The 12,396-nt window shown below is 43.8% G+C and overlaps 1 protein-coding gene across 2 annotated transcripts in view; it reads left to right on the forward strand.

Moving 5' to 3' along the window:
- Nucleotides 1–12,396, forward strand: part of DOCK1 (dedicator of cytokinesis 1) — a 278,458-nt gene that overhangs the window by 154,209 nt on the left and 111,853 nt on the right. For both annotated transcript variants that reach the window (XM_071446428.1, XM_071446429.1), the window contains exons 28-29: nt 543–644; nt 6,432–6,526. In XM_071446428.1, the coding sequence (XP_071302529.1) occupies nt 543–644; nt 6,432–6,526 (197 nt within the window). The remainder of the gene's footprint in view (nt 1–542; nt 645–6,431; nt 6,527–12,396) is intronic.

Raw genomic sequence — 12,396 nt, forward strand, 5'->3', positions numbered from 1 at the left:
TTTAGTCATTTTTTACTCTTTCTGTGTTTTTAGAGAGATCTGGGTGGTGCTGCTCTTCTGGTTTGATGGAATTCACTGGATTTTGGTGGTGTTTTTTTAAGCATCACTGTATCTGAAAATACCACACAGTGAAATGAAAACTTGGGGTTGCTTTAGCTCAATGCTCAATATGATAATTTTGAAAAGATTTCTTCCTTGAGCAGAATATTGACTTTCCAAATGCAAATGCTGATATTGTGTGATATTTTTAGGAGTGCTGTTTATTACCTTGCAGACACTTTAATGTCTGAGCAATTTTTAGATGAAGAATATGTCGCAAAAGCTTCAGTGATAAACCCATGAAATTGGAAACTAGAAACTTTTTGAGATGGGTTTTTTTTTTTTGTTTCCTTGACAGAATTTTGCATATCCATTAATGAATTTTAATGATAGAATTATCTCCACTGCATTCTGTGGTTCTCTCTAGCAATTTTATGTTTTGCTAGCCAGTATTATGTTGCATTATCCTAAATAATGGATTCCTTTCCTTCGCTTTTTGCCAGGGGAGTTTTGTGGCCTGCATGACAGCCATCCTGAGGCAAATGGAGGATTACCACTATGCTCATTTAATCAAGACTTTTGGCAAGATGAGGTCGGATGTTGTGGTGAGTTTCATTTGTTTTATCTCTTCATAAGATGGCTCAGCTTGTTTTGGGGTTTTTTTTCCTGTTACTGGTCATTAAATGCACTTGTGAGATGCGAACAAAATGTGTTTGGCATTACAGATTTAATAGAAAATAATTATTTAGGCATTGTGACATGCACAGGAGTACAGCTGGAGCTGTTCAGTATTTTAAAACATGAGACAGTGGATTGGAGGCAATTAAAAGAAAGCAGTAAAAATAGTAGTGATGAGACATTACTAAAATCTGGTAAGGAAAGAAGAAAAAGAATATAAAAAAGGCTTTCTTAGGAAAGGAACTTTCAGTGTTAAATCTTCCAGATGTCCTGATTTTGTTTCTTGAAGGAGCTTTTACTTAGAGATCTGCTCACTTTCCCTTTTCCCTTTTATGCAAAACACTTTAACCTTAAAGATGCCCTTAGTTGTTAAATAAGCAATAATAATTGAAATTTGTCTTCTCAGAGTCATTGGGTAGCCTGGCTAAGGCAACAACCCAAGTTAATTAAAGCACAATAGAAGGGAGTTTATAGCTGAGGAGATAACTCTGTAATAACCTGAAAGTGCCACTGCCATATGGCCAGGCAGGCTGGCAGGGGACACCCACCTCCCTGGCTGAGCTCCAGCAGGCAGTGACCACCCATCCCCTCTGCCACCCTGGGGTGCCCCAGGCAGCTCCCAGCTGCGCTTGGATCCTTCCTCAGCTTCTCTTCTTCCTCCAGCCCCACCAGAACAGTGCCAGGACCTTTCCTTTGTGTAATTTTCGTGTTTGGACTTCCCAGTTTGTCCTGAGTTTCTGTTCTTCTTTCTGCCTGTGTTGGGCAAGGTTTGAGCTCTTTGCCCTGTTCCAGTTTTCAGCCTCTTTTTGCACCTGCTCTGGCATCTGTAAAGCTCAGAGCTGCTGTTTTTAAAGGGAAAAGGCAAAGTCCAACTGCAATTGCTGGAAATAGGATCACTGCATGGGAAGGGCTGGGCTCCTTTGGGATCTTGGAGCATTTACATGGAGGGGCACTGACAGCAGAGCATTCCCAAACTAAATGCAGGTAAAGGACTGAAAAGAATGGACATAGCAGAAAGAAGAGAGAAAAGTCAGGGTCTTTCCTTTGTGTAATTTTCGTGTTTGGACTTCCCAGTTTGTCCTGAGTTTCTGTTCTTCTTTCTGCCTGTGTTGGGCAAGGTTTGAGCTCTTTGCCCTGTTCCAGTTTTCAGCCTCTTTTTGCACCTGCTCTGGCATCTCTAAAGCTCAGAGTTGCTGTTTTTAAAGGGGGAAGGCAAAGTCCAACTGCAATTGCTGGAAATAGGATCACTGCATGGGAAGGTCTGGGCTCCTTTGGGATCTTGGAGCATTTACATGGAGGGGCACTGACAGCAGAGCATTCCCAAACTAAATGCAGATAAAGGACTGAAAAGAATGGACATAGCAGAAAGAAGAGAGAAAAGTCAGGGTCTTTATTTTGTGTAATTTTAATGTTTGGACTTCCCAGTTTGTGTTGAATTTGTGTAATTCTTCTTTCTGCCTGTGTTGGGCAAGGTTTGAGCTCTTTGCCCTGTTCCAGTTTTCAGCCTCTTTTTGCACCTGCTCTGGCATCTCTAAAGCTCAGAGCTGCTGTTTTTAAAGGGAAAAGGCAAAGTCCAACTGCAATTGCTGGAAATAGGATCACTGCATGGGAAGGGCTCCTTTGGGATCTTGGAGCATTTACATGGAGGGGCACTGACAGCAGAGCATTCCCAAACTAAATGCAGATAAAGGGCTGAAAAGAGGGGATATAACAGAGCGAAGAGAGAAAAACAAGTCAGGATCTTTCTTTTCTATAATTTTAATGTTTGGACTTCCCAGTTTGTCTTGAATTTGTGTAATTCTTCTTTCTGCCTGTGTTGGGCAAGGTTTGAGCTCTTTGCCCTTTTCCATTTCTCAGCCACTTTTTCCACTTTTTGCACCTGCATCTCTAAAGCTCAGAGCTGATTTTAAATAATATTCATTAAGGTGTGGAGGTTTATTGGCAGAACATTGTTAACCCTGTGAGTAAAGGAAACTACAGGGAGTAAACTAAATTTTCTTTCTCTTTGTTTTTCTATGATTTTTCCACTTCTTCAACCCAGCAATTTTTTGTGCCACTCTCATTTGACTCAGCCAGTAGAACTGAAATCCAGGAGTCTTGGCTTTTAAACCCAGAGCTGGAGGTGACAACTGCACCTCCCGTTGCAGAGGATTCAGTTTAATCACAAAGCAGTGATTTAGAACTGGGACTAAATTCAGCCAGGCAGAAATGAAAAGCTTTTTCTTAAAAAAAAAAAAAAAAGGCAAGAAAAAGGGAAAACTTAAGCTGTGGTTTCTTTTTCACCACTGGAGACCCTTAAATCTTCCTTCAGCCTCTGCTCTTGCTCAAGCAGGAGTTGGAAGCTCAGGGCTGGAAGTGCTGGAGGAAACTTTATGGTCTGTGTTATGTAGGTGGCAGGTTTAGATTATTATAATGGTCATATTTGGCCTCAAAAGTCTTCAAAAAGATGAGGTGGAGTGCAATAAAACCAGTCCTTTACCTCTCTGCAGAATAGAGAGTTTAGATTTATTAAGGAATGTCTGTTCAAAGAGGAATTTCTTGCTTTAAGATCCCTCCCAGTCCAGACTCTGCTGTGATTCTGTAAAATCAAAATCTGTGATTCTGCTGTCATCCTGAGATGAAATATTACCTGAGCTCAGGGAGGTTATTTCTGGGACTAACTGATTTTTTTTCCTCTTTTTACTTGGTAAAAAATATTTTTATTTGAGACACATGTGGTTTAGTTGACAAAAAATGCCTGTTAATGTTCTGCCATGTGGAGAATCTCAGGCTGAGCCCAGGCTGTTTCCTTTCCATCAGTGGATGGGAATTTTTTAGGGGTCTTACCTGCTGTGAATTCTATTTCCTATTAAACAGGATTTGTAGTTGGAGAGAGAGCAGGAGTTGTAACCCTTCCTCCTTTAGTACAGGTTTTTATGTTCAGAAATATTTGTCCTGCTTCCAGTTATTCTGAAAATAAGTAGATTTTTCTTGTCCTGGTGGCTTCCCTCTCTTCCCAGCCCCTCAAAAACCCTGAGTTTTCCTCATAAAATGAGGTTAATTCATCCAAACCATTTTCTTTTCTATGAGAATCATAAAATGGGAAAAAGAGCAATATTATGAATACATAAACCCCAGGTGAGCATCAGGAGCCTTTTATTTGATCAATAATTAGCTCAGTTGTTACAGAGCATTATTTAAAGTAGCTGGGTGAGCGTGGGGTTATTAAAATGTAAATATCAGGGGATGGAAATGCAGAGCTGAATCAGCAAAGTAGGTCAGAACCCCCAGGCTCAGGAAGGAACCAAATCATCCTCAATGGAATTCTGTCACCAAAAAACAGAAAAAACCAGCAGAAAATCTGAAGGTTGAGCTCTTAAATGAAGGCAGATTCTCCTGAGCTGGAGCAGAGCCTGTGGGATGGGTGAGTGGTGGCAGTGCTGACATCTGAACCAGGAGCAGCTCCAGACTTGCTGTCCATCCATGTCAGAGCAGCAGGATCTGCTTCACTGGGCATGGGCAGAGGTTGGATTTGGTGGTCCTGGGGCTCTTTTCCCACTTCAGAATTCTGGGATTCTGTGATCCTTGCTGATGTTGTGTGGTGAAATGACAGAGGAGCTCCTTCACCAGGAGCATTCTGCAGATGGTGGAACCCAGTACCCTGGAAGTTCCCAGAATCCCAGAATAGCTGGGGTTGGAGGAGACCTCAGGAAATCACCCAGTCCAACCCCTGCCAGGGCAGGGCCCAAGTGGGTGTGGGATGACTCCAGAGAGGGGAAATTTCACATTGCTTTGTGAAAGAACAAACATGGAGAGACAATATTCACCAGGGCCTGGAGGGACAGCACACAGGGGATGGCTTCCCACTGCCAGAGGGCAGGGCTGGATGGGAGATTGGGAATTGGGAATTGTTCCCTGGCAGGGTGGGCAGGCCCTGGCACAGGGTGCCCAGAGCAGCTGTCAGCTGGTCAAAATCAGCTGAGTTGATTTAAACCATACAAACCCATGTGGGCTCATTTTCCCTGGATCCAGGAGGGATGTTTGCACAAAGTGCTTTTGCAGCAAGATTTGGGAAGTGAGAACCTCCAGCAGAAAAATGGGGATCAAGAAGGACCAGCCTGGAGAGGAGCAGCCTCCAGGGAGAGCTCAGAGGCCCTGGCAGGGCCTGAAGGGGCTCCAGGAGAGCTGCAGAGGGACTGGGGACAAGGATGGAGGGACAGGAGCCAGGGAATGGCTCCCAGTGCCAGAGGGCAGGGCTGGATGGGAGATTGGGAATTGGGAATTGTCCCCTGGCAGGGTGGGGAGGGGCTGGGATGGAATTGCCAGAGCAGCTGGGGCTGCCCCTGGATCCCTGGCAGTGCCCAAGGCCAGGCTGGGCACTGGGAGCACCTGGGACAGTGGGAGGTGTGGAATGAGATGGGATTTAAGGCCCATTCCCACCCAAACCAGTCTGGGATTCTGGGGTTCTTGATCTCCAAGCCGTGTCCTCAGGGTCCCTGCAGCTCCCTGCATCCACTGATGGGGAATTTCTGAGCCAGGAAAACATTTGAACAGAGCAGTGGATTAACAGATAAATCTGCTGAAGATCCTGGCTCTCAGAGCTGAGGAAAGACTGATGAGAGCAAGGACTTCAGATTGGTTTCTCACTGAAAAGGTTACACAGAAACCAGTCTTAGTTAAAAGTCCAGTTGATGGAACATATTGGGGATTTTTTTTTGTAAGCATTTGACATTTTAAAGATAGACCAGATAAATACCATTGCTGAGAAACTGTATCAAAGGGAAGATATTCTAACCTTGGAATGAAAGTTCATTTTTATCTCTGTGTGAAGTGGATCAAGGACTTTCTGCATGAAGTTCTCTTTTCCCCTTTATCTTTCTCACAGCATTTGATATTACTGAAATTGTTAGATAGCAATTACAGATTCCCAAATAGTAGGAGATGATTTACATTGTAAAGTACACAAAGTTTCTGGTCCAAAGAACTGTGTGTTTATAGCTGTGTGGAAATAAATTGGTTTATGCTGTTAAATTAACTTGTTCTTGGGCAGCTTTTCACTTACAGAAGCAATTCCTGCTGCTCCCTTTAGGGAGGATCCCTCCCAATTTTTGGATGTCCAAACCACTTTTGTCCTCTGCCCCAGGTGGAGGTGATGATTTGAGCTGGAAGATGTTCTTATTTTAATACATAAATTTCTGGACAATATCCATGAAGGGAGGGATTATTCCTAATCTGACTTCAGGGAGTATTTTAGTGCAATCCTAAGAGTTAAATAAATATTTAGTTTTGATTTTTTTCCTCTTTCCATGAACCAGTGTGCTTTTATCAACTTCCCAAGAGCGTGTCATGACAGGTGGGTCACAATACATGAAGGAACCAGGAGGTTTTGTCCATAGCATGGAAAAAAAATGATGTTTTTTCCAGTAAAAACTCCTTTTGGATAATTGGTGAGCCAGTGCTTGACCTTGATGAATCCCATGATCGATCCCCTTGATGAATCCCATTGCTTAAATGTGGGATTACTGTTTTTATAATTTCTGAAATAGAATTATTGTAGGATTTATGGGCATCATGTATAAATGTGCTGGAGTAGGATTCAGGTGTGCTTTTTATGAGAAACAGCTTTTTGAGGAAGCAGAGCACAAAGACCCCTTTGGAGTGCAGTCATCAATAACTGCCACCACCCCTTGGAGTTCCTTGGTCCCATTTTCTCCAAATATTATCTCTTCTTTTAGGATTTCCTGATGGAGACATTCATCATGTTCAAGAACCTGATTGGGAAGAACGTCTACCCCTTCGACTGGGTGATCATGAACATGATGCAGAACAAGTGAGTACAGAGGGAGAGGCTCCAGAGCTGAGTGCAGAGGGAGAGGCTCCAGAGCTGAGTGCAGAGAGAGAAGCTCCAGAGCTGAGTGCAGAGGGAAAAGCTCCAGAGCTGAGTGCAGAGAGAGAAGCTCCAGAGCTGAGTATAGAGGGAGAGGCTCCAGAGCTCTCCTGAGTACAGAGGGAGAGGCTCCAGAGCTCTCCTGAGTACAGAGGGAGAGGCTCCAGAGCTCTCCTGAGTACAGAGGGAGAGGCTCCAGAGCTCTCCTGAGTGCAGAGGGAGAGGCTCCAGAGCTCTCCTGAGTACAGAGGGAGAGGCTCCAGAGCTGAGTGCAGAGGGAGAAGCTCCAGAGCTGAGTGCAGAGGGAGAAGCTCCAGAGCTCTCCTGAGTGCAGAGGGAGAAGCTCCAGAGCTCTCCTGAGTACAGAGGGAGAAGCTCCTGAGCTCTCCACAACTCCTGGGTTGCCTGGAAACAGCATCTGCAGCCAGCCTGCCCTGCCTTCTCCTCCTCCTCTGGTGCAAAGAATTATTGAACCATTGGCTCTGGAGGAGTGTTCTAGTGACCTGGTTTAGGGCTCTTGGAGGCCACCTAGAATTTAGGGTGGTGTCAGTTTTAGAACCTGGATTTTGGAGCTGACTCCAGGTGCAGTAAAATTCTATCCAAGTCTTAAAGTAATTCAGTTTATTCTTTGGAGGGTGAATTACATGTTTTTCTATCCATATCTTAAAGTAATTCGTTTTATTCTTTGGAGGATGAGTTGCATGTTTTGCATATGATCTCACATTAGGTGGTATTGTATGGAGTTGTATGTCCAGGAATGTCTTCATTGGTGTTGCAAGAAGAATTAAGGAAGCTTTTAAATCCAAATTCCATCACCCCAGTAATGTGGAAAGAGGCTGAAAATGTTCCTAATGCTCATTTTTTTCCCCAATAATTGCAGTTCTGTCATTATTTAGCATTCCTTTGTGCAGTGTTTTATGCTGGTGACATTTTATTAAGTGAGTCAAATGCTTTTATGTGTACTGAGATGAAAGTATAAGGGAAAAACATTATATTTACCAGTTGCCTGGAGAAATCTCTTCTGCATTTACTGGAAGCTACCATGGCTGTAAAGTTGTCAGTGTTTCCCTATATAAAATCCTGAACCACAGCTCCTGCTCTCCTTATAAAAATGCACCATAACTTTAATCTTGGCTCCTGTAGTTCCCTTAACTCCCTAATAAAATCTGTTCTGGATAAATAGGAGTCAGGAGATTGAGCCATCTTTGGGTTCTTCCTGCTGCTTTGGAATGCTTGGGAAGCACCTGGTGTTTGAAATAAGGGGCACATTGAGAGCTGATGAGGAACATCTGAAACCCTTTGGATTTCTTTCTTTTTTTATTCATTTTGAAAGTGGTTTTGCTTCAGCAGCTCCGAGTACCTTGGGAGCTGTGTTGGAGGTGTAGGGAAACCCTCCCAGCCTGTGTTACCTGTGAACAGGAGAGCTCTGGGTTCCTGAAGTTTGGGAGAGATTGAAACAGGATTGGGAAGGTTTGTGTGTGGACATTGCAATGCCTTAACTGGCTTTGCTGAGTGGAGACAGGGCAATTACAGTGTGGCCAGCATTGCAGGGAGTGTTCCTTGTATCAGCCCAGCACAGGAGGGACAGTGAGCTCATGGACAGCATCCAGAGAGTGCCACGGGGCTGCTCCAGGGCTGGTGCCCCTCAGGGGCAGGCTGGGACACCTGGGGGGGCTCACCTGGACAGGAGCAGCTCCAGGGAGAGCTCAGAGCCCCTGGCAGGGCCTGAAGGGGCTCCAGGAGAGCTGCAGAGGGACTGGGGACAAGGATGGAGGGACAGGAGCCAGGGAATGGCTCCCAGGGCCAGAGGGCAGGGCTGGATGGGAGATTGGGAACTGGGAATTCCTGGTTATGAGAGTGGGATGGGGCTGGGATGGAATTGCCAGAGCAGCTGTGGCTGCCCCTGCATCCCTGGCAGTGCCCAAGGCCAGGCTGGACACTGGGGCTGGGAGCACCTGGGACAGTGGGAGGTGTCCCTGCCATGTCACTGGGTGGGATTTAAGGTCCATTCCCACCCAATCCAGTCTGGAATTGTATTCTCTTCACATTATTGCCAGGTGACCTCTCAGTCTTCACTTGGGTAGGGATTTCACCTTGGGTTTTATTTGGCACTGTGAAATTCTGGCCAAACAAATGAAAGAGCAAAGGTACAAAAAGAACCTTTCCCTGCTCCTGGTTTTTTCCTTAAAGCACAAAGGGATCCTTCCCCCAGGCAGTTCCTCATGGAAAATTTGGAGCGAATCAAAGCATGGTGGTTCACAGTGAGGACAGAGACTTGGAGTTTTTATCCTTAAAAATAGTCTTGTCTTTTCCCATGCTGAACCTGCAGTCCTGAGGAAACAGAAATGGGATGTGTTGATGATCTTTGATTCTTCCTGACTCCCCTCAGTGTCTGCAGAATATCTGAGTAGTATTTAAAGTTAAAACAAAAACATTTCCCAGTCTTTTTGGTGTTGAAGAGGATCTTCAGATGTCCTAAGGGGGGTTGTTCATCCCTAATTCCCTCATTCTTTCATTCCCATTGCACCAGCTCCTTTGGAAATTCTTCTCAGTTGATTTCCCTGCTTTTCATTTTTCCTGCTGGAATTAACGTGGTTTCCTAGCCCAGAAAGCTGCATTGTAAAATACCTTGTTTTGTCCATCTGCTCCATTTATTTCCACCCTTATAAAGTTTTATTGAAGAAAACCAGATGAAATTTAAGAACAAATTCTGTCTTTTAAGGCTGTGACATCCCCTCTATAGAAATAACTCCAAATGTGCAATTTTGTGTCGCTTCTGAAAGCACCTCCTTGGGCAGTTTCTGTGCCATAACCAAATCAAGGGAACTAAATTTTAAATGTATCCATAATTTCATTTGTTTCCTGCATGGAGTGTATCTGGTAGTGTGAAACAATGGGAAAAAGAATAAAAATAGCAGGAAAATCAAGCTCTGATTCCTCTTTGAGATCGGTCCTTTAGGAGGTTTCTCCTAAAGCTCCTCTCCATGCAGTGCTTTGCTTCCAGATTAAAATACTCTGGATTAAGGAGGGGCTTCAAATATTCTGGATGAGATGAAGTTACAGCCATGGGGGAAGAGGGGAATGGAGAAATGCATGTGAATGACTGGATTGCAGGGAATATTTGGAAATGTAAGTTCAGTTCAAATTTAGTGTTCTATTTTTTCACCTTCACCACTGGGATAAATATATAGAAATATATATATTTTATATATATATATGTATTATATATATAAATTCTGCACACTCATTAATAGTGACAGAAATTATTCTGAAAACTTTGCCTGCCTGGTTTTGGTCCAGTGCATGAAAACATCAGGGTCCTCTCTCTTTTCTGCCTCCCAGTTTCACTGTGCCAGGCTCAGGATGACATCCCAAGTTCAGAATCACATCCCAAATTCAGGATGACATCCCAAGTTCAGGATGACATCCCAAATTCAGGATGACATCCCAATTCAGGATCACATCCCAAATTCAGGATGACATCCCAATTCAGGATCACATCCCAAGTTCAGGATGACATCCCAAGCTCAGGCTCACATCCCATGCCTCAGTTCCAACACCTCAAGGAGCCAAACTGTGTTCCCACCTTTCATGCCAAAATGAACACAAGAAATTTTCATATCTAACAAGACAATTCTTCCTTTTTGGTAAAATACCTTATTTGCTGACTTGTCTAATGTATTAAAATTCTCATTTTAGCAAAGCAATTTGTTGATTCAGAGCCCAAGGTGTTGGTGTTACCAATTTGATGGAATTGCCACCAGTGTGTTCAAGGTGACATTGGTTTGCAGGTGGCTGATCAGCATTTTGGAGGTAAAATAAGAGAATATTCGAACTGATGCAGTGGCTTTTTCCTTTCACTTCCAAATTTTGGTCCAGATCTTCCCCTGGTTTACTGTAAACAACAATATTTAAGGAAAGGAGATGGAAAAAAACACTGAGGGATGAGAAAGATGGATAAGGGACCATTAAATGCACTTTTGAAACAGCTCCTTGTAAGGGGGAGCTGGAAATGTCTTAGAATTCCTCTTAGGATACTTTTCCACCTTTAAATCCAGCTGTTGTAGGTTTTGTCTGTGCCCACATTTTCAGGAAATTCAAGCCACAATATCTGTATTTAGGAGTTTTAAGCAATCAGGGAGTTTTCCTGTGTTTCTGGCTATGGTTAGGAAGTGCTTTGGAGGCACGTTCTTCATTCCAGGCATCTCCAGGAAAGCACACACGAGGAGTTGGAACTGTGAAAGCAGTTACAAGAAAAGGCAGGGATTTTGTGATTTTGTCTTGTTTCCATTTTCCCCATTGAAAGCACGTTTGGAAATGATTCCGAAATGTTTTAGAAATTGTTGTTAACTTTTGTCAGAAGCTGACAAGCTAAACTTAGGTTCCTCCTAAACACATAACTCAGAACATGAAAGTAATTCCTCCCTACGGTTCCGTAAATGAAAATAATTTAGTCTTTGGTCTTACTTTTGGCATTTGAGACAATTCAGTTCCTTTGGTAAGACCTTATGATATATTAATTTGTAGCTGCTACTTTCATCTGCAGCTGTGCCAGTGGAAGCTGAGTTGCCTACGAAAAAGGAATTTGATGTTTGCTGTTCTATTTTTTGTTTCTAATGTCCACATTTACATAAAATACCTGTTTGTTTTGCCTTTTGAAGTCAGAGAGAAAGGGATGAGATGCTCTCAGTGAAAATGAGGTTTCTTGTCTCTGTTGGTTTTTTATTCCAGAGGAAATAGAGCTGGCCTGGGGAGGGAATCTGGAGGGTGTTACCTGTTGTGTCAGGGAGGGTTAGGTTGGATATCAGGAGAAGATTCTTCCCAAAGGATGGCTGAGCACTGGAAAAGCTCCTCAGGGAATTGTCACAGCCCCAGACTCTGCTCAGCAGCGACAGAAATATTCCTGTATTGTGCCCCCTGTTACCAGCACAAATCCAAACCACCACTCCACACCTTCCATGGAGAAAATGCCCTCAACCACACCCAAACCCAGCCCGCCAGCCCAGAATCTCAGTGAATGTTCTGTGTGAAAAGCAAAAAAAAGCCTTGCAAAGAGGAGGACAAAGGACTGGGGAGCCGCTCCGGATAAACATGTCCTGGAATGTTTATTTTTGGAGCTTCCAGGGAAATGTAGGCAGTTCTGCTGCCTGGTTGTCATAGCAGTACCTGTCAGATCCGTGCTGTGCTCTCAGAATTACCTCCAGTGATGTTTGTGACCATCCATCAGCAGTGGGCAAACCCTGACGTGCGTCAGGAACCGCAGCAACTTCTGCGCAGCTCGGGACCTCCACAACTGTGAGTTTATCCTTCCTGACAAGGCCCCCAAAGCCACACTAAAATCTGGGTTTAGCTTATGGAAATTTGGCTTCATGGTGATATTGTGCTGGGTTGGAGGCAGGCTTATGGAAACAAAAGCAGGATGGTTTTAATAAATGTATGAAAATAGGCTCTTTGCACTTACATAATTGAGCAGTCAAGTCGCATCCATCAGATGAGTGCAAGTGCAAAAGCTCTGATTTAAAACCATCCCGAGCTCCTGCTGGATGAGGGGTAGTTTTCATAACAGGGGAAAAGAGGCCAGAAGGATGGAAAAGATTCTGGATTGCAAACTACAGGAAAAGCAGGGCACCCCAGTTTCACAGCCTATCAGGTGTTATTGAATCTTTGGGATTGGGGTGGAGGGAGCAGGAAAAAAAGCTTTAAAATCATCATTTCATTTCCCAAGTCCCTTTGTGGGTTCAAGCTTGTGTTAATTCCATGTTCAAAGACATTATTCATGGCCTTAAATTGCTCCAGGGATGGTTTAGTTTGGA

The sequence above is a fragment of the Agelaius tricolor genome, unplaced genomic scaffold (genome assembly GCF_023055355.1).
Source record: "Agelaius tricolor isolate 1412-34295 unplaced genomic scaffold, bAgeTri1.0.p SCAF_22, whole genome shotgun sequence".
NCBI classification, from domain to species: domain Eukaryota; kingdom Metazoa; phylum Chordata; class Aves; order Passeriformes; family Icteridae; genus Agelaius; species Agelaius tricolor.